The sequence below is a fragment of the Mauremys reevesii genome, linkage group 8 (genome assembly GCF_016161935.1).
Source record: "Mauremys reevesii isolate NIE-2019 linkage group 8, ASM1616193v1, whole genome shotgun sequence".
Classification (NCBI taxonomy): domain Eukaryota; kingdom Metazoa; phylum Chordata; order Testudines; family Geoemydidae; genus Mauremys; species Mauremys reevesii.
In genome coordinates this window covers 105,817,620-105,839,380 of record NC_052630.1, presented here as the reverse complement: position 1 = coordinate 105,839,380, position 21,761 = coordinate 105,817,620, and the positions used below count along the sequence as shown (strand labels likewise).

Here is a 21,761-nt window from a genome sequence, read left to right as displayed (position 1 = left end):
GTCTATTTGAGATCTGAATGACTATGCTTAAGAAAGAGTTCTTTAAGGTCAAGATTTCTTAGTATGAGATAGATGAATGGTGCTTTACAAGAATTCCACAGGTATTTCCATCCTGCCAGCTGAAAACCCTTCTGTTACGCATGACATTAAGGAATTTAAAAAAAAAAAAAGTACAGAATAGTAAGACAACCACAAGCATGAGCTCTGGCCAGGGTTGGGAGTCAGAACCTCAGCTCCAAGCAGAATTGAACCTTTTAACTTTTATAGAATTTTATATGCTTCATTTCACCCTTGCTTTGCTTTAAAACTAGGTGATTTTTTTTCTCCCCTGCATTCCTGCCTGCTTTGCGTCATGGAGTTCCATAATTCACTGATGAGTAACACATGTCTAACATGTGGCAGAGGAGAATCTGACAGCATTCAAACAGGCATAGATAACTCCTCTGGCCTTTGATGTCCATCCCAACAGCACAATAACACAGTTGTGCCTATTTCAAGAACGTAGTCCACAAACTGAGATCCCTAAGATTTCAGCAGGCTGGTCTGCTACGCAACACCAAATATACTCTGTGCATCAAAATACAAGCCCAAAGAGAAAATGTTTAATAGTGCTGTGTCTTTTCTCAAAGTATTCATAGGAACAGCTGGTTTGATTAGAGTTAACATACCACAAAAAACAGCCAACAAACGATGGGCATGCTTCCCACTGCCCCCGTGACATACACTAACTCATTCCATTACTAAAGACCCCAGACACGGTGCTGAATATTTTAAGGTATCAAAAGTTCTCTTTAAAACAAACAAAATATTGATCCAGTTTTCAAGATCCAGGCCTCTGGTAGGGTAGTGATGGGAATTAGTGCATGTATTGTCTAAGGGGATACGCTCACACAAAATATTGTATCACCAGGCACATGCCTTCTAAGATGTCCAAGCAACACAATAATTTCTTCCTCTTCTGGAAACTCTGAATAGTAAAACAGACTCTCAGGACGAGCACTGGTCTAAAACCAAGCCCTAACCAGCATGACATGGACAAATGACAGTCAATTCAGCACAAACTCCGTAACAATTAGAAACCAAATACCGAATCTCTCCTCTCCTTTTTTCATCTTGCAATTTTTGTAATGCCAGTAATAATCATATAATAAAATGAAATTAATCTCCAAACTTTTTTCTAGCTACATTCAATAAACAAATATTTCTAGATTTGATTCTTACATCCCAGAACACTATTTTTCGGTTCGCAATTCAACTACCTGGAAGCGGGCATGCTCCTTTTTCCAGAAATAAAGGAAGGTTATGTTCCATATTCCTCTCAATCTTTTCCTCTCCCCCAGGCCTGAATAGCAAAACATACCAACATCCATACCAATCATTAATGTAAATGTATTCCCCAAAACAGCGAGCTCAACACTCAGTAAATGGCTTTTGGAATATACATGTGTTTGTTGTACAAGCGCAAAACAAAAGAACACAGCACTGAAGAGAAAAATGACAACTTCCCCCATTATTTTTATTTGGGTCCAATACCTATTTAAGAACCATAAAAAAGTAATTCAAAAGTATGTCAGCTTGTGAAGTTGGAGACTATATCCATCCCCAATGTATTTTCAGCAAAGAGCAACTAAAGTTAAGCAAAGTTTAAAAGCATAATAAAAATGCAGACTTGTTGAAAAAATGATTGTCTTTTAGCTGTTGGCAGTTATACTTAATAAACTGAGAAACTTATAATCAGGCAAGCAAGAGCTACAAAGAGAACCTTGAGAATGTCTGTTCCCTACCAGTGGCTGATACAGCGGCCAACCTGCCAATATCCTGTTGCTGAACTATTCAGCAAGATATCCATTTGTAAAGCAATATGATTAAAGCCATACCATGCTTTTTAAAGTGTGGTTTTACTCTGAAAAGTTAGTATGTAAAAATCACAGCTTTTTATTCAATAGACCTGGCCCCCTGGTTTAATTCAGAGTCAGTTCTGCTTACTTTCCTGGCAAAAATGTTACTACACTTTAACTGCTGTTAGCACTATGGAGCCAATGCAACCCTGAGAAAGGGAGCAGGATTCTTTTCTGCTCATGCATCAGCAACAGGCTCATTAATAACTAAATTCGTATCAGAAAATGTTCATTTTCAGTGATGCATGAGCAGAAAGAACCCAGCTTGACTTTCAGATGTCAATTAGAAAATCTTCTTACTTATAAACTGCACAAATCTAGAGACTCTGAAAAGACAAATATAGACTCGCACGTTGTTCTTAAAAAGTGACTTTTCAGAGCAGAACCACAACATTAAACATCTTTCCTCAATGGTTTCCAATCCCTCGCTGCTTGCAAAGAGAAGACAGACTTTTTTAAAGAAAGTTTGAATGCTGAAGCCTTCCAATTTTACCAACATATGTGAACAGTGACAAACTAATGTAAAATATTTTACCCAACGGGAGTCACTGCGTTTGTGTATGTCTCACACACACACACACACCTCCGTTCTCATGGCGTTACATTTGAGGATGAAAGGCAGATGAGTCAGTAACACTAAGCGTCATGGATTATTTCAGAAAGATAACTTTCTGACTGGAGCACGGCTGCACAGACCAGAAATATTCAGAAAGAAGGCAGGATCTTATGGCAATACAACAGAAATAATATGTACCAATGCTCTTTCTGAACTCTCATTAGGCACCTGGCACGATGTTGACTTTTTCCTATTAGCAGATCCTTAAAGTGAGGCTATTTCATTAATCTGTATCCTTCCAGCGTGAGGGGGAAGGGAAGAAAAGAATTCTCCAACTCTACCCCCTCCCCCCTGCTTTTTTGTATTTAAAAAAAAAAAGATCTTAAAAACAAGTCTGCAGTGCTACTTCAGAGTTATTCCCATAATTACTACATACATTGATATATGAGGGATTCTTTTCTGTCGAAGCACATGAGGTAATGAGTAGCTGAGATTGTCCTGGTGATTTATTAGCATATCCTCTAGGAGAAGGACAACACCTGCGTTTACACAGATGGAACACCCACGAAGACGGATAGTTTATTAGGGACGACTCACCCTGAAACATCCCATGGTATCTTAAAAGGAAATGCTCCAAATCTAGACCTGCTCCAACAGGTGCCTTTTACTATCTTACTTGTGACCATAAATGTCTAAGGTGGAGAAAACAAATGCTTCAGCCTCCTCTTTCAAAAGGGGGAGGGGGGAAAGCCCATGGAATTCTCATTATTTTCTCAGTCTTACGGCCTGCCAAGCCCCAAGTCAGAGAGATGTAACTGGTGAATTCAGGCTTCAGGGATGAGCACGCTGCCTTCATTTCTTTCTTTAAAGGACCCCAGCTTGGCTCAGAAGTTTCTCCAAGGCATTTCCTTTGGTCTTATGCCTCATTTCTCAGCCATTTACCACAATTCACCTAATGAAGGGCCCACACAGTTTATTCATAAATTTTCTATAAACCCCTATTACCCAAGCAGGAAATCTCTTCCCTGAACATTCCTTCCCTAACAGCATTGCTCTCTCTAGGTGCTCTCAACAAATTTGCTTACCTGCCCCCTCCTGATGTTTTGTTACATATCTACAAATGGGCTGAACATGGATATCTGACCCCGCTGCGTCTGTTAGGATATGTACTCCTGGGCCACTGCGCACGTGCAGAATTTATGTCTCTCGCAGATTTCCTCAGTTCCCTACAGACAAATGGCTTTCTGATGGGGAAGCAAAGGGAAGCCACCACGGTGGCCACGCGACCCTCCCCCAGCAGTATGTTTCGGGTGCCCAGGGCAGCCGGCAGAGAAGTAAATCACTGTGCAGCAGCGGGTGGGACTGCAGAAGACCTGGCTGGTGGCTCCTACCCTATGCCAAGCTCAGCTGCTAGTCCCAGCTGGGCTGGGAAGGACAAGACTTCCTCTTCCCCTGCACGGCATCTGGGGCCCATGTCAGACCCTCCCCCAGCTGTAGGAAGCTCTGCAAACTCCCTCACCCCCTACTTCCTGCACCCATCACTCCTCAGCTGCAAGGGAAGGGATCACTGTGCAGGGAGCTGCTTCCCCATCCGCCCAACCCTCATGCATCCAGACCCCCCGGCCGAGCCTCACACCCTCCCCCCACACTCAGAACCCCCTCGATGAGCCCCACTCCCCCTGCATCTGGACTACTCCAATAAGCCACCCTCACCTGGATCCCCACCCCACTGAGCCCCAACCAGCTGCACCTGGATCCCCACCTGACTAAGCCCCACTCCCCCAACATCTGGACCCCCTCTACTGTGCTCCCTACACCCAGACCCCCTACTGAGTTCTATCCCCCTCCTGAGCCCCAACTACCGTCACCTGGGCCCCCCTGCAGAGTCCCATTATTGTTGCACCCAGAGCCCTCCAACAAGCCCCTGGGCATCCAGATACCCCCGACCCAGATCCCCCACTGAGCCTCCCACACCCAGATTGCCCCACACAGAACCCTCTCATCCCACACCTGGATCCCCCCCACACTAAGCCCCTCCACACTTGGATCCTGCCTAGCTGAGCTTGCTTGCCCACACCTGGTGCACCTGGCACGGAGGGGCAGGGCCCTGGGGTGTTTCTAGGGCAGGCCGGGTCCTTGCGCTATGTCAGAGGTGGGTAAAGCCTCTCCGCTGAGTCTCTGGCACTGGGGGCGGGGGAGCTGCAGTGTGATCTCCCACCTCTGTGCAGTCAGTGGCCTGTGCCCCCCAATGCCACGCTGGAGCCTCCATATTTATTTGACAAATACAATTTGCAGAATTTTAAAATATTTTGGCACAGAATTTTTAGCTTTTTGGTGCAGAATGCCCTCAGGAGTAGATATGAAGCCTTGATCGAGAGAAATTAGGTATCTCAGCAACAGGAGAACAAGATACTTTGTCAAAATGTGGCTTGATGTTTTCATGATCGAAACAGCAACATCCAGAATCACATGTCTGATGTGTAAGGCGGCACAGTTTCCCTTTGTTAATCACAGTTGCTGCCCACAGCTAGCAGAAAGTGAACACTACTTCAAAGAAACCCTACGCCAAACTGAAGAGCCGAATATTAGGGAGAAAACCAGATCACTAGGTAAACTTTTCCTTCGCCTCAAAAAAGGTTCATTCTGCGGCAATTTTGTTACTGCTGACCCCCTCTGGGCGAGGAGCAAATGAATATTTAATCCACAACAGTCAGAGCGGGAACCGTGTTAGTCTCGATCTGTAAAAAGCAACAAAGAATCCTGTGGCACCTTATAGACTAACAGACGTATTGGAGCATGAGCTTTCATGGGTGAATACCCGCATCTGACAAAGTGGGGATTCACCCACGAAAGCTTATTCTCCAATACGTGTAGCAATGACGAAGCCAAGTCAGTCAGTCTGTTCCCGTGGAGCGCCCCCAACGGGGCTGTCCACGTCTATTTATTATAATTGGTTACATAAATCATTCTATTATACGCATGTACAAACTCAAGCCAACGTCTCGCCCCCTCTCCTGATTGGTGCTTTATGCACTGCGTACTCCAGAGATATACACCCAGTCGGCGCTTAATCAGTGTGTCTCCTGACCGGAAGTGTGGGGGGGGTGGGAACCACTTCAGCCGCTCTAAATATTGGGGGCGGTTTTCCTACCTCCTTAGTGCTTAAGAAGTGTAAAGTTCCTACAAATACGTCTATAAGGTGCCACAGGACTCTGTCGCTAATCCACAACAGGTACTCAGGAAAGTCTGCATTTCCCCCTTTCCCACTGCCCTTTTACAGCAGCAAAGAGCTTGAAATCCAGTGGTAAGAAAAAGGCAGGGAAGGTCAGAACAAAGGATTTTCTGGGATATTTTGTTTTGTTTTAAGTAAGTGTTCTACAGCTTTAGTTCTTTTGCCAGAGGAGCTTCCCACCTGTGACAGGTGGAAGTCAACCAAGTTCTGACTACTTCTCCTGGTGCGATAGTGTAAAAGAAAATTCATTCCCTTACCCCCTCCTCCCCCAAACACAAACCAGAAATGAAGACCAGACCATGTATTGAGAGCATTCTCCTTGATTGATTGATTGATTTATTTATTTTGGAGTATAACAATCATGCAACAAGGCCACCATAACTTTTCAAAGTATTGATAGAAAGATAGAAAGAAATCTGTTTCACTTTCTAGGGGAATCAAATGTGCCCTGGAAATTCTTCTCTCTCAACATGAGATCAATGGGCTATAATTCCACTAAATGAGGAAAGTCCAAAGAACAAGAAGCGATCAACACAGCAGAGACTAGCTGAAGGATGGTGACCTACAATGGGAAGTAAGATTGGGCACACACCCTTTTCATAGAGGTCATCCAGTCCAACTCCCTGCTCAAAGCAGGACCAACACCAAACTAAATCATCCCAGCCAGGGCTTTCAGGGCTTTAAAAACTTCTAAACATGGAGATTCCACCATCTCCCTAGATAACCATTCCAGTGCTTCACCACCCTCCTAGTGAAAATTTTTTTCCTAATATCCAACCTAGACCTCCCCCACTGCAACTTGAGACCATTGCTCCTTGTTCTGTCACCTGCCACCACTGAGAACAGCCGAGCTCCATCCTCATTGGAACCCCCCTTCAGGTAGCTGAAGGCTGCTATCAAATCCCCCCCTCGCTCTTCTCTTTTACAGACTAAATAAGCCCAGTTCCCTCAGCCTCTTCTCATAAGTCATGTGCTCCAGCCCCCTGATCATTTTTGTTGCCCTCCGCTGGACTCTCTCCAATTTGTCCATACTCTTTTTGTAGTGGGGGGCCCAAAACTGGACACAGTACTCCAGATGAGGCCTCACCAATGTCGAATAGAGGGGAATAATCACTTCCCTCGATCTGCTGGCAATGCCCTTATTAATGCAGCCCAATATGCCGTTAGCCTTCTTGGCAACAAGGGCACACTGCTAACTCATATCCAGCATCTCGTCCACTGTAATCCCCAGATCCTGCTTTTATGATGATGTTTAAAAGAGGCTTCAAAGGTTATTTAATTTAAATGTTTTGCTTGTTTCTCACCTGAAAAATTCAGGTCTTGAGCAAATTAGTTTCAGAGCAGGTCTAGACAACACAGTGATTAACCTGCCATTGGCTGCCAGCATTTTGTCTCTAAGAGTGCTCCTTCAATGGCTACCCCCGTGGAAGTGCACCACTGGGAAATTTTAAGGAAAAGGCTTTTCCTACACTACACTGTTTGACTTAAAATTTCCCCAAGATGGAAGCGGTTCTCAAACTTTTTTTGTCAACAGACCCCTTTTCAAATGCAATGTTAATCACGGACTCCCAACTGAGAAACTGATGGACAAAAGGTATACGTGTACTTCATATAAACATGTACTGTTAGTAATGCTTTAAGGAAAAGAGCAGAGTACTTAGACGTCAGTCAGAGGGGTGTACCTGCTTCTCACTGCAGTCTGTCGTTGGTGTGATTGTTTCCATTTTGAGGACCCCCCGTGCAATCTCTAAGGACCCCAGTTTGAGAACCGTTGCGCGAGTGTTCACTAAACAATGGTGGCCACTCTGAGTAGTGTAGACAACACAACACAGTGGTGCTGGTGATTCAATAAGCGGTGCTGCCTCCTCTGAATCAGTCAGGCCTCAGTGTGGTGCTCCAGAATGCCACACCACTGCAAGTGCTACCTGCAGGGTGAGGCGTGAAACCAAGGTCTTGGCCACTTGTGCATTCCAAGAAGCAAACTGCACATATACTCTCAGCTACCCTAAGCGGAGTGTTGTGAAGCTTAAAATAGGGTTTTCTCCAAAATATGATGTACAAATGGTCTTCTCTTAGCAGATCTTCTCCCTGCAGAATCCCATGTGCTGACCTGAATGACAAAAGTAAGTTTTTACTGCTTTTTTCTGCCTGCACAACACACACAGGCAAGAGGGAGAGAACTGCAGAGGCTATCCCAGCTTGTACATCGTCAATACTACTATTTATTAAGTTCCAACCTACTGAAGGCAATGGAGTTGAGTGGGTATCCCTGAGGTCTGCAGGATGAACACTGAGTAAGTCTCACGCTGGAAGCTAAATTAAGTGAGGTAACAGGAGTGAAAATCCACTGGTGAGATAAATCTGTAAAATCAATCATAGGTCAACTAAAATCACATATGTTGCAGCAACTGCTAAGCTGTCATACCATAGCCACCTGTAAATGCAATGACAAAAAACACCTAGAAAAGCCTCCAATAACAATAGCTGCAATATTCTTTACTAGCCCCACAGAGAACGACTAGTGTTGGTTCACTAATAATCAGAGTCACAGAACACAACTCTAACAGCAAGCACATCAATCGGGAACCAGTTGTAACAATTCTGTGGCCGCCTTGGATATCAATGAGACAAATTTTTCATTTACATCAACGGCTCTATCACAAATATAAACTATTGAATTTGAACAACATCTGAATGTAGCCACCCTGGCTTTTCTTAAAAACCACATGGCTCTTTCACTCATCCTTTTCTCCTTCCCTGCTCTTTTTCATGATAATCCTTCTGTTCTTGCCGAACAAGGACACCGGCCAGTTGTAAGTGCAAAATACTTCTCACTGAAAAATAACCCTGTGCTTTCATTGTCATTTGCGGGAGCCACCTATCATGCATCAGGAAAAGTTCCTTCCCCCCTCCTCTCCTTAACCCAGTTCATCTTTCGCCATCAATCCCATCTCCAATATTTTTCCCCACTCCAAGCTAAATTTCCATTAAAAGGACTCCAGAGGGCTTACTTCTGAAGGAGGGATCTCTTAATGACAAGTTCTTCATCCAAGTCAGCTTCATTAGCCATGAAGAGCAACCGCTTTCCTGTGTCATCCACTCCAATGAAGTCACGCTGCTCCACTGAAGTAGAAAATCAAACAACCGTTTTACAGTCTTATCTTAATGGAATCTAGAAACAAGAAGGATTGGTCAAATTGCCCTGGACTTCAAAACACAAACATAAGCAGAGATTAACCCATCAAGCCAAAGAACCTGCATTAATGCTCTACGACATACATTTATTTAATCTTTTCAACCAGGGTAGCCAAAATGCGGCTCATGACGTTCTAAAACATGGCCCCTGAAACCACCCATATCTTTATATGAAGATGCCAACTGTGGAGACAGCAGGTCCCAGCATGCAATACTCCATCTTGATTGAGCTAATGCGTACTTCTCTTCCCTCTTTCTTTACTACAACTTCAATTTGCACTAAAAAGAATCCATGATAATTAATAGCTAATCCGAGCCAGTTCCTCCTCCTCCACCATAAATCACTCTCCTTTTCTCATGTCGCAATTAGCTGGTGAGGAGAGGATTATGGATTTCAGACAAGACTTTGGAACTAGTATCCTGTTTTCATACACGTTTTGTTAGTAATAAACATCTAGGTTACACGCACACACAGCTCCAGACTCCTAATACTTGGATGCCCCAGGACACGTATTGGTTTAAAAAGGGCACCCACCCAAAGGGTGTCTATGATGTCAATTTCTCTCTAGGGTAATGCTACTGAAATCAATGGCAATACACTAGGAGTGAGTCTGGCCTAATGGTCTAGAGTACGTTCTTTTTGAACAGTCTGTCCCAAGCATTGCATACAGTGAGGGCAAAACTCCATTCTCACAAAACTCTATGGATATGGGTCAAACCATCTCTAGAGTAAAGAGCTCAGGAGAGCTGGGGGAAAGCCAGTTGGAAGGTGATTTCACTTTGCAATGAATATGGAATGCAACACAACTTTGGTGGCATCCACAAGCTGTTCCCTTACCCTGAAGCTGAAAGCACAGGAATATCTCAATGGCACAATTCTGACGCAAACTTTTCTTTTTCTTCCCAGAGACGGTATTTTTGGTCAAATACTGGCATATGCTTACCCTCCCCAATTCCTAAACCTCACACCAACCTTGTGTGAGAAATGAATGCCTTGGGAGAAAGAATTTCCTTACAGTCTTCTTTTTTTCCAGCCAAATTGCATTTTAACTCCACTTTTCCTCCTTCACTTTCTTTCTATTTGCATCTTAATAGCTGCTATAGTAACAGCCATCACCAAAATAAGGTCAAAACTATGTAGCTGTTGAAAGCTTCCCCACTGGCAGCCTTTGGGTATGGCTACACTTGCAACTTCAAAGCGCTGCCGCGGGAAGTGCGAGTGTGGTCGCGGCGCCAGTGCTGGGAGAGAGCTCTCCCAGCACTGCAGGTACCCCACCTCCCCGAGGGGATTAGCTCCCAGCGCTGGGGCACTGTTTACACTGGCGCTTTGCAGCACTGTAACTTGCTGCCCTCAGGGGGGTGCTTTTTCATACCCCTGAGCGAGAGAGTTGCAGCGCTGTAAAGCGCCAGTGTAGCCAAGGCCTTTGATCCAAATGGTCAAGCTAGCTCCCTTCAGAAGCTTCCCCTCTCAAATTAATTATATAGCTAAGGAGCACAAAAATAGGCCCTGAACACATAACAATGTGCAAAATTAAGCACAATTAGGATCAAGCTAACCAACTCACAAAATTCTTGAGAGCAGTGGCTCTACTCATTCTAGGCAGTAAATCAAGCTACAAGCCATGGTCCTAATTCTAAGCAGAGATAAACAAATGCCTGCTGCACCTAACCCTTTGAAATCCTTGTCTGCGCCTACATACAGACTAGCGACAGCTTTCTCAATAAGGGCATCCTGCTTCTTAAATTCAAGTCAGGTCCTAAGCCACCGTCTAGTCTACTGTATCTTTATGTCTGTTCAGCAAAGAGCCTGTCTACAATAAAAAACAGAACCATGATTAAAACAGGATTGTGCAACATGGTTGTGGCCAAACAGGTTTTTCTCTTCCCTGCGTGGATAGGGGAAAAAAATGGCATAATAAATGTTAGTGAACTGTTTTACCCCTAGGAGAAACCTAGATAAAAATGTGCTCTTCCATGCACAGGCAAGAGAGATGGTTATTTTTGTGCTAAAGACCAGGCAAAATGCATCACCAAACCCTGTAGTGAAAAAGGACAGTTCTGAAAGGCACTGACGTTAACAGGCTGGGTGCAGGCAGATAACTAGCTTAATTAGTCCCTGAGGGAAAGGAAGGGGAAAAGGGAGAACGTGCAGGAATGGTAACTTAAAGATGACCCACAAAGGGGAAAAAAAATGGACTTGTACCCTGGTCTGTATTTTGATGTTGGGTAAAGATGGCTTGAAAGATTTTTGTCCCAATAAAAAATAGTTCTACTTGGGATATGTCTATACTACCCAGATTACAGCATGGCCACGGCAGCGCTGTGACATGGGCAGCGTAGTCACACTTTATCGCCGGGGGAGAGCTCTCCCGGCGATGATAAAAAAACAAAAAACCCCAATGAGCGGTGGTAGCTTTATCGCCGGCAGGGCAGCTCCTAATGATAAAGCACTGTCTATACTGCCACTTTTCAGCGCTAAAACGTTTGTCGCTCAGGGGAATGGTTTTTTCACACCCCTGAACGACAAAAGTTTTAGCACTGAAAGTGGCAGTGTAGAGACAGCCTCAGTTAGAAATCTAGGCTCTGTCTACCTTGGGGACTCTGAAGAGTGGAGAAATGATGACATCACAAGAGAGAGAGGCTGAGCAATTCAGGGGAGGAATTGTTAGTCACATTTCTAAATCTTTGTTTTTAAACAAACCTGTTTAACTCCAATGCCTAATTGACATATGGGGAAAATGTCTTTAAAAATTCAGAACTCCCACCCCTTTTTGATTTAGGTGAGAGAACTCACATGACACATCCATCATGAGGTCGTTCCACAACCATACCAACGATCCTCAGTGACATTCCTAAGATCTTTAAGGTAAGAAAAATGATCAGGAAAGAACCACACCCTCACAATCCTTTCAGACTTTCTTTATACATATAAAGACAAACAATCCTTTGCCTGGGACTGTCTGGGGGAGGACCATGGGTCTGGGACACAGAGCCAGGGATGGGAAGAGACAGGACTGACAGCAGATGCTGGGACAGGTTTAAGGCACATATTTTGGGTCTAGCCTGGATGTTTGAACTTCTCATACTGACAGTCTCAAAAAAATCATGGCAGGCACATTTGGCATGTACGCCTTGGTCTTTGCCTCAATGCCCAGAGATGATAATATACTGGCTTAGCACCCTAATATTGGGGTTCATTCTTTGTACATTCTCTGCCTATCTGGGCTACTATCACTCCCCAGGGGCCTACTATGTTTACATTGCTTCTTATGACTATGTTCCACAGGTGTTAAGGCCAGAAGGGACCGTTATGACCACTAGCCTGACCTCCTACATAAAAAGCCAAAGAACTTCACCCAGCACTTGCTGCAGTGACCCCATAACTTCTGGTTGAACTACAGCCTACGTTTTAAAAAGGCATCAAGGTGCACAAGAATTATTAAAGGTGGTCAATGTTTTAGCCTCTATAACTAACACCTCTGTTTAAAGCTGACTGTGACACTGCATCCCATAATGCTTTATGGGAATATGACATAACTGGAATAAGTTTTGTGCTGCCTGTGCCATGTAACATATCTCTGTAAAGGTTATAGTCTACTATATCTCTTCATCCTATTTGTACACATATATCATTTTGTACTTGAGGTTAAGAATATTGCCTGTACACCTGCTTGATTTCTAAGTAAGCTTTGTGAGGCATTTGGGCAGCTTCTTTAGGAAGGAATTTGCAAGGTTAAGTACCTGAGCAGGAAGCACTTGGGGAACAATGCATCTCGGAATGCTCCAATCCACATAAAAAGTCTTCCTGGAGACATACAAGATACCATGTGGACAATGGCTTCTGCCTGTAAAGACTGAGTCATGCATGGACATGGGACTTGCCCAGGTGACTCCAGAACTCCATCTTGCATAGGAGTGAGGAGGGGGTCTCCATCCACAAGAGAAAGTCTATTTAAACCCCTGGGAGACCCCTCCATTTGGTCTTCAGTTGGCTAAAGAGGGAGCCTCTCCCCCCCCCCCCACCGGATACTTGAAAGAAACTGGAACAAAGGACAGTAACTACAGGGGGTGTGAGTGATTGCTGGACCCAGGTTAAAAGGAGATTAGTCTGTAAAAGGGAGCATTCTGGAACTGGTGAGGATCTTATCTGTATTCAGTTTGATTAGACATAGATTTGTGCATTTTATTTTATTTTGCGTGGTGACTTACTTTGTTCTGTCTGTTACTACTTGGAACCACTTACATCCTACTTTCTGTATTTAATAAATCACTTTTTACTTATTAATTAACTCAGAGTATGTGTTAATACCTGGGGGAGCAAACAACTGTGCATCTCTCTCTATCGGTGTTATAGAGGGTGAACAATTTACAAGTTTACACCCTGCATAAGCTTTATCTGGGTAAAACGGATTTATTTGGGTTTAGACCCCATTGGGAGTTGGCAGCTCCCGGGGGGTTCCTGTGATCCAACCTGCCACACTGACTACAGTGGCAAATTCATCCTGATTACAGCTACACAGTTTATTTCTAAACTTTTCTCTCCAGCAGAGATATTAAACATCTAGAAAGCAATGAAATGACAGAAAATGGCCCACAGGGAATAACTATCAGCCCGGGGTGATCTGGTAGATCTCTCCCATCTCTGACTTCTACAAATTTATGAACTGATGACAACATTTATTGTTAGTTTAACAGAGCTCCCCAGGACTCAGGGTCCACAGGCAACCTTAACTGTGGCATTCCCTAAGCTTTGAGTGCTTGACTTTGCAACCTAAACAGCATACTTGTAACAGTGTTTCGTAATAATTTTCCAGGGTTTTTAAAAAAAGAGCAAATTGTAAAACAGATTCCATCATGTGGCATCGTGCTACGTCCACATGGCTCATCAGCAGGGTTCCAAACTTTAGATTTACTGAACAGATCAGGGCTGTCCCTACCCATATGCACAGTATGCAGCTGCATAGGGCACCAGGAAATCTGGGGCACCAAATTGCCTGGTACTCTACGCAGCTGCGTGCTGCTCAAGTGTTCAGCCCGATCCCCCAGCCGGCTGCGCCGCCCCGGAAAGCTGCCCCTGCCCCTGCTCCGCCCCGCCTCTTCGCACCCCTGCTCCGCCCACCCCTTCCCCTGAGGACTGCTGCAGAGGTCGGGCTTGCCCTGCACTCATTACAGCGGTAAGTGGAGCAACCCAACCCCAGCCTGCTCTGCACCGCCGGCTTCCAGCCACGCCGCCGGTGAGTGCTGGGGGGCAGTTCCCCCCTGCCCTCCAAGACCCAAGGCTGGGAGCCAGGGGAGTAGAGCAGAGCAGGCTGGGGCTGGTCACTCCACTTCCTGCTGCCCCATGAGTGCGAGGTCGGGCCTGCCCTGCAATCACCGGGCGGCAGGAAGTGGAGTGACCTGGCCACAGCCTGCTCCGCTAGTGAGTGCTGGGGGGCAGTTTCCCACTTGACCCCCATACCTGCCCCCGCCCACAGAGGCCTGGGGTCAGCCCCCCAGCCCGCCCCACGGAGGCCTGGGGACGCCCCCCTGCCTAGGGCACCAAAATGCCTAGGGACGGCCCTGGAACAGATCTCCACCACATGAGCTAATGGAGTAAAACTGATAGCAACAGTAGGTTGTCATCCTCTAAGTGGACCAGCACTGGAGGCCGATTAGACACACACTTTGCCAGGGGTTTTCACAGAGATTTGCTGTTAGCAGAGGAATGGTGAGACTTGGAGATCTTGGGTTCTTTTCCAGGCTCTGGAGGGGCGTGTGCTCTAGTGGGCACAGACCCTTCTGCTCATTCCTCTCAAGCTTGACTCTTTCTGCCTCATCCCCTCCAAACCTGTCTCTGCCCCATCCGTCGCTCCATGTCCCAGTCCCATTCTCCTCACCTAGCCAGTCCCCGTCTCCTCAGGCTTCTCACCACACTTCTAGGCTCCCCTTCTCTGGCTCTCTGCAGGGGGTGGGACTAGATACCTCCTGAGGTCCCTTCCAACCCTGATAGTCTATGATTCCCTTTGCCCAGTCTTTTTTGACCAATGGGGCAAAACCAGCATGTCCCCCTGTGCGTATGTCTTAGGAGACAGCCTTTCATTACATGATCACATACTATTTTTTCCACAGGACCCTTGCCTCTCTCAGTGTCCAGGTTGGATGGTGCTCACTTAATGAGCTATTTCAGATTTTCTTCTACCCTCATTGCTCAACGTGCACCATTTCTTAACTTCCGAGTGCTTGCCTGAGAAACTGTAATAACGCCCTTCTAAGGTGGCGTTTTGTGGTCACTCATCCACCCTCGCTTTACAAAGCAGTGTTTCTTTCAGAGGCCTTCAGTGGAGGGATGATCCAAGCTTTCATTTCAGTCCTATTCCCTGTCCTTAAATCCTTCAGTCGAAAGCAGTAGCCGAACAAAATAGTTTCAGCTTTTTGTGTCTTCTTTTCAAGTCCCTCCGTCCTGGGGCACACGTTAAGGCCACTTGTTGGCTTGGCCCTTCCATTCTACATTGTTGTTATTCTTTTGTATGACTTTAGTGCCTAGGAGCCAGGACCCCACTGTGCTGGATTTCTAGTTTGCTCAGGTGCACGGAGTCAGGAAGAACACTGTTAATCTACTTACCTGGCTTTTTTTTCCCTTTCTGTCCCGGTACCATTTCTGTGGGTTCATGAACTTTTTTCATCAACATGGAGAGTGTGGCATCATGGGCTCGAAACAGATCCACAACCTCATGTAAAGCAACATCTGTGATCAGATCACAGCTCAGTACCAAGACATCAGTCTGCCAAAACACAGAAGAAAAAATAAACATTTCAAAGACAGACCATACCACATACTTGTCAACTTGGGATACCTTAGCAACAAACAGTCCGTAATGTTTCATGGCTTTCTCATGTGAGAGCCACATTAAGCCACCAGCCAGAGTTGCGGGTGTATGTTTTTACTGGCATGAAGAGGATATCTAGTGGTAAGGTTACTGAATTTGTTACCATTGCCAGCGCACATCCGAAAATGGGACAAAGCTCATGCAACCATCCAGTTTGTCATCCTCTCCTTGCAACCCAAGCAGCAGGATCATGGACACACAGATGAGTTCACAGCCTTCAGTGCTGCCATTAAATTCTGCAACACTTGCCATGGCTATTTTACATTAATTAATAATAATGACCTTTCTGGAGTAATCTTAGTAGCTGACTTCCCATCTTGCCTAAACAATTTAAAAATGTATTTAAATGAAGTCACTCTTATTGGAAAATCAAATGCTGGACAAATCTGGCACCTGATTTACTCAGACATCACACCTCAGTTTGCTCACTTTAGAAGTATGCCCTCTAAAAGCCAACATCGTCCTGCAGCAAATTTTAATAAGCAAACGCCTATTACATTTAACTTTGATCTCAAAGGATCCCAAAGTGCTTTGCAAACTATACAAGGGAACCACTTCACTCACCACTAAAGTACAGCCACTTCTGAGGTGAAACATGATCAATTACCCACTATTGCCAATTACAAATACGCATGTTAGACCAGATGCTCTCTTGTTTAGGATCAGCTTCCAATTTCCTATGAGTGGCAGAAAACTACATTTCCAAAAACAACTAGTCAGACAGCTATCCTCGCCTCATTTCAATTGCTACTAACACCCCATTTCTAGAGCTTTGCCAACAGCAAAATTAGTGAGTTTGGACTTTATTTTTTAATTTTAGTCAATCATTTTGCTCCTAAATGGCGTAATGACAACATTATGTTTCAGGGACACAGTTCTTCCCTCCCTGGTGTTTGTTATTTTCATTTTTTCATCAGTCCATCGTTTACTATGCAAGCTCTATGGCACAGAGACACTGATGTTTTTTGTGAAGCTCCTACCATAGGATACATCGCTGTGATAGGAGTTGAATTACTTCATTCATGATTTCTACTTTAACTGTGAACATCACATCAATTCAAAGAGAAAACATGAGTGTGCACTTTTTAGTTTGGAAAGGATTGCAAGATAGCCCTTCACCCAATATTAGGAGATGTGAAAGTCATAACTAGGAATAACTTTGAGGTTTGATATACTGAAGGGCCTACAGGGTCTTTCCCCAAAAGTGTTTGGAGATTTTCAGGTGTTTACCCGTAACTTTGGGGAATTCATCATGCGACAGACTGCGACACAGCTACAGCGTTAGCATGCTGCACATGGGAGATGTCTGGTACCTTGCAGGGCCATGCCTATCATTTTTAGTGTAGTATATCTGCACTAATAATTTATTATGATGAAGATTATAGCCACTTAGTTTGAAGGGATAACATCCAGGTTGGAAGTCTGATGGGTCTAAATTGTGACCTACCTCTCTCCATCTAATGTTGCTTATCAAAATCCATATTTTATATGGAGGTTTTGCCTAGGAGAAATGCTATGATTATCTCATCTGAAAACCAAACCAAACAATCCAATGCCAGCTGCCCACCACTCAAGAGCAACTCTATATCAGCAAACCAATATGCACAAATAATGGGAGAAAAATCTGGTGAAGAAGATTTCAGCCTGCAGCTTTATGACTGCAAAGAGTGAGACATGCAATGAATGTCTTTCAGAGTATGTAACATTCAGTCTTTTCAAGCTGTAAAACTTCCAGCTATTTGATTTTCTGCAAGAGCATGAATTTAGTCACAATACTGTCAAAGAAGGGCAAAGATTTGGCAAGGGCGTTTGAAAACAGACCAACTTTTCTTCTTCTACCTAATTTTGTAGAGGGAAAGGATCGCTGTTTAAATCTAAATGCATTCACTCCAACGGTGAATAAACAGACAGATCAGATATATCGTAAGGAACGACTATCTTGACTTGTAAAACAAATCTCATAATTATTTAACATTTTATTAAGTGCTTTAATCTGTCATTGGAGTAAACTGCCAACAAGCCTTTCGTAATTGTGAACAGGCCCCTGGGTTTTTTCCCCCTCTCACTTTTGCAAAGACTGAATGCAAGACCCCTGAGGAGCGCTGGGGAACAGAACCACCAAATGTCTGGTTGCCATCTGTTCTACCCATTTACTCTCCCAATATGTAAATAAACGTCAGTGAGCACAGGGACCAGTGAAACACACAGCTGCTCTGTAAAGCCCACATTTCTGCCTCTCCTCCTGATGAGCAGAGCGCTGGCCTCAGAAGCATGCTGAGAATACACCGTGAAAGGCTCTTTGGGGACTCGACAGCCTCCCCTTTGAAACACCACTCCTCCCATAAATAAAGCCCTCACTGTCTAATGGATGCATTTTTTTCCAGCGTTGAGCCCATGAAAGAATAAACTAATGGCTGAATGAAAAAATAAACTCTACTAGCACCCTAGTAGAAGTGCGTGTTTTTCTTTACTTTCTTAAGGCTGGTGCAGTAGAAAGAAAACAAATGGTTAAGCTTGTATTTGTTCAAATATGTACTCCATATACGTGCTCTAAGTACAGTGCATTGTCCTGACAAAGCATCGATATATAGGAGACATACTGCAGGCACACATGTGCAGTCACATCCCCTTAGCACTCGAATTAATGAATTATGCCAACACTGAACAAACATCAAAATCTTTACATAATTAAATGCAACACTGATTACATCAACCCCAAACTATTATACAAACACGATAAGCAACAACATGAACTGGTTAAAAAAAAAACAGCATATGCCATACTTAATAAGCACACACCCTGCAAGCTCAGTTGCCACAAGGGAAAGAAGAAAAAAACCCCAAAAACTTCTTATTCATTATTCAGACTGGATGGATAAAAGAGGAGGTGAGGATAGCCCAGACAGGGATGATGGTCCAGTGGTTGGAGTGGTAGCCAGGGACTCAGGAGACCCTGGCTCCACCAGAAATCTCCTGTGTAACTTTGGGTAAGTTATTCAGGGCTTGTCTACACCGTGCCTTCATCTGTGCCAGCAGGAGGGGTAAATTCAGTGCACACATGCTGGCGTGCATTAAACTGGCTTGTGTGGATGCTGCTGTTGTATATTAAAAGCTCCCTGGTGTACATTAATCTAGTCCTGTTTCAAATCACGACTACATTAACGCACATTAAGGAACTTTCTAGTGTGTGCCAGCGGGGTCCACGTGGACTAGTTAGTGAGCGAGATGCTGATGCACATTAGAATTTACACCCCTGCAGGGGCGCATTAAGGTACCGTGTAGACAAATCCTTTGTTTCTTAACTGTACTTCCCCACAATGCATTATAACTGTGACGTATCCAGGTACTACAGGCGCCATGTAAGTATCCTCCTTCTTCTGTGTGGCTTAAAGACAGCAGTGTTAAATGTCCAAGTCTAGGTTGGCAATCCAATTGACTGCTTGAGGTGATGTGGAGCGGATGGCAGAGATGCCATCAGGATATGATCGTTTGGGACACTGTTAACGAGGTGTTCCATAGTTAAGTCCCTTTCCACAGATGCAAATAGGATTGTGTCTCAGTCGCAATTTATGGAGGAGGTAGGTGGACCTGTCATGTGATCTGTAGATGCAGTTCAAAGTGGACCATATTTTTCACGGGGGAGAAAAGCCACTGGTTTCCTCAGTTACGTCCTTGATCAGCAATTTGTTCAGGACGTGAATCCTTCCACTTCGCTTGCCATTGATCTTTGGGGGAAACCCAGAGTTGTCAAGCTCTTGCACTGCAAGCCAAAAAGGTTTTCTGAATTTGAGTCAGACTCTTGGTATATTATACCGTATTATGTGGATCTTCATGTATTGAAAATCCTTGTTCCCTTGAATACAATGGAACTCCCAAAGGATTCTCATGGTAAGTAAATCCCATGCAGTCATAACAATGTCATCAGCATAGATAAATTTCTGTGATGATGTTCAGGGAAGGTCGCTGGTGTAAGTACTTACCAGGATTGGTGCAAGGACTGATCCCTGTGGTAGGCCATTATTGAGCATGTATGGCCTGCTGACCTGGTCACCAAGGAAAATGCAAAACAATTTTCCGAACTCTTGGGATGAATTTTATTATTGCATTGCATGGGATCATTTTGATGGCTTTCAAGAGAAGGGCATTCGTTCCTGCTTACAGTGTCATAGGTGGCAGATAAGTATAAGAAAGCTGCCCCAGTCTTAAGTTTTCACTGGAATCCCACCTTGATGCATGTTTTTAAAAGGCGAATACTTGGTCGGTGCAGCAGCAGCCTAGTCGGAAACCCAATTATTCATTCAGCAACATTGCTTCTACAAGCAGCATACTTCTTGCCAGTAATATTACGTAAGTATTTAAGATGTATTTATCCATCACACCATACCACACCAGGCATCAACAGGAGGACAGAATGCAATCCAAAACATCAAGATATTCATGGAAGTTTTGATACCATGGTGACAGGCACCATATAAAAAAAAAAAAAAAACCTATAGAAGACATATTGCCAAGAACTGCCCACCATGGGATGCCTACCCAATGACGAAAATAAGTCCCCAAAAGATCTTAAGATTTCAACACGAGATTGACTTAAAAATAGAAAACACATTTTGAACTGGAATTAATTCACAATATAGATCAAAGGAGGTATACAACAACTATATAGTATTGTATCCCAGCGTAAATCAAAAAGCTTGGATTTGCTCACACCCCGTATACAATGGACACCATTAAAACCTCAATGTCCCACTCAGCAGTGATTGAAGTATCTCTCCTGCTCTAATAGTAGGATGATATCAAGGTAACCACAGACAACTGGCAATGAATGTTGAGTTTTTAAATAGCATCCATTATAGTTTTTCTATCAAGTAAAGTTACAGAAAAAGGGCTGGACCTTTGTAGACTAAAAACAGCCACCTAAATACCAGTCCAAAAAATCGGAAAACATATGCTACAAGGAAAATCTCTAATTCAGACAAGATCAGCATTGAGAGAAAAAGAACAAATTTCAGTAGATTAACATACAATTTAAATTAACACATAACCACTAGAGGGAATAAACAGTTTCTAAGGGAACTAAAGAAAGACGTGGTAAATACAAAAAAAAATTATGGTAATGCAATATTACAGTTGAGATGTTACAGGAACAAAAGGCAGGAAGTTGAAAGGTTTCGTTTCTACAGCAAGCACAACTCAATTTATTTGCACAAATGAAATATTTTGCATTACTTTATATAGCATTCATACCTTAATATAGTATAACCCAAATGGGGCCACGTTACAGTTACTGTTGGAATCAGGACTCTGATGTTCCTTACTTTTGGGAAGGCAATGTCTCAACCATATGTTGCATTATCATCAGATTATGTATCAAGTGTCCCTGTAACTCTAAAAATGGAGGAAAAAGAACAGTTCTCCTGTGGGCAACTGCTTGGATTAAGCAACTGCCTCCATAGGAACTGCATTACCCACCATGGCTTACATTAAAAATCTAATTGCATCCAAGGAGGTAGTAGAACCTGCTGCCCCCTCAGTCTCTAAAGTTACCACACCCCTCCAGTTACCACATCCGTGACCTTTTTAGGGTATTTGAGGCTCTTTGGCTGCTGCTGTAAGTGCAGAAGGGAATCTGTATGTCACCTTCTGCTTTGATTTTTCAGAATCTATAGGATTTTGTTAGTTACTGAAACGTCCACCTTTGGTGGGGAATTCCCACTGCTACTCAATGGCAGCATTTAGCACCAAGCCAAGATTTCCTATCTAGTAATGAAACAAAAATAAAATAAAAAATGTTCACCTGCTGTGCACTTAGCCTCACGCGCCAGAGTTTACTGGTAGTCTAGAGCGTTAGCCACTCTTGTGAGTAGAGTCTCAAGCAGTTCAGGAGGATAAATTCTGTACAAGCTAAGCTCTTTCTCATGAGGTCCCACAGCTTGGGCTCTAGCCTGAACCTGAACATCTGCACTGCATTTTACAGCCCCATAGCCCGAGCCCTGAGAACCCGAGTCAGCGGA

The 21,761-nt window shown here is 44.0% G+C and overlaps 1 protein-coding gene across 2 annotated transcripts in view; it reads right to left on the bottom strand.

Moving 5' to 3' along the window:
• EIF2B3 (eukaryotic translation initiation factor 2B subunit gamma) overlaps window positions 1-21,761 on the bottom strand; it is a 140,639-nt gene that overhangs the window by 95,036 nt on the left and 23,842 nt on the right. For both annotated transcript variants that reach the window (XM_039485799.1, XM_039485800.1), the window contains 2 exons: window positions 15,483-15,642; window positions 8,698-8,809 (listed from right to left, as the gene is read on the bottom strand). In XM_039485799.1, the coding sequence (XP_039341733.1) occupies window positions 8,698-8,809; window positions 15,483-15,642 (272 nt within the window). The remainder of the gene's footprint in view (window positions 1-8,697; window positions 8,810-15,482; window positions 15,643-21,761) is intronic.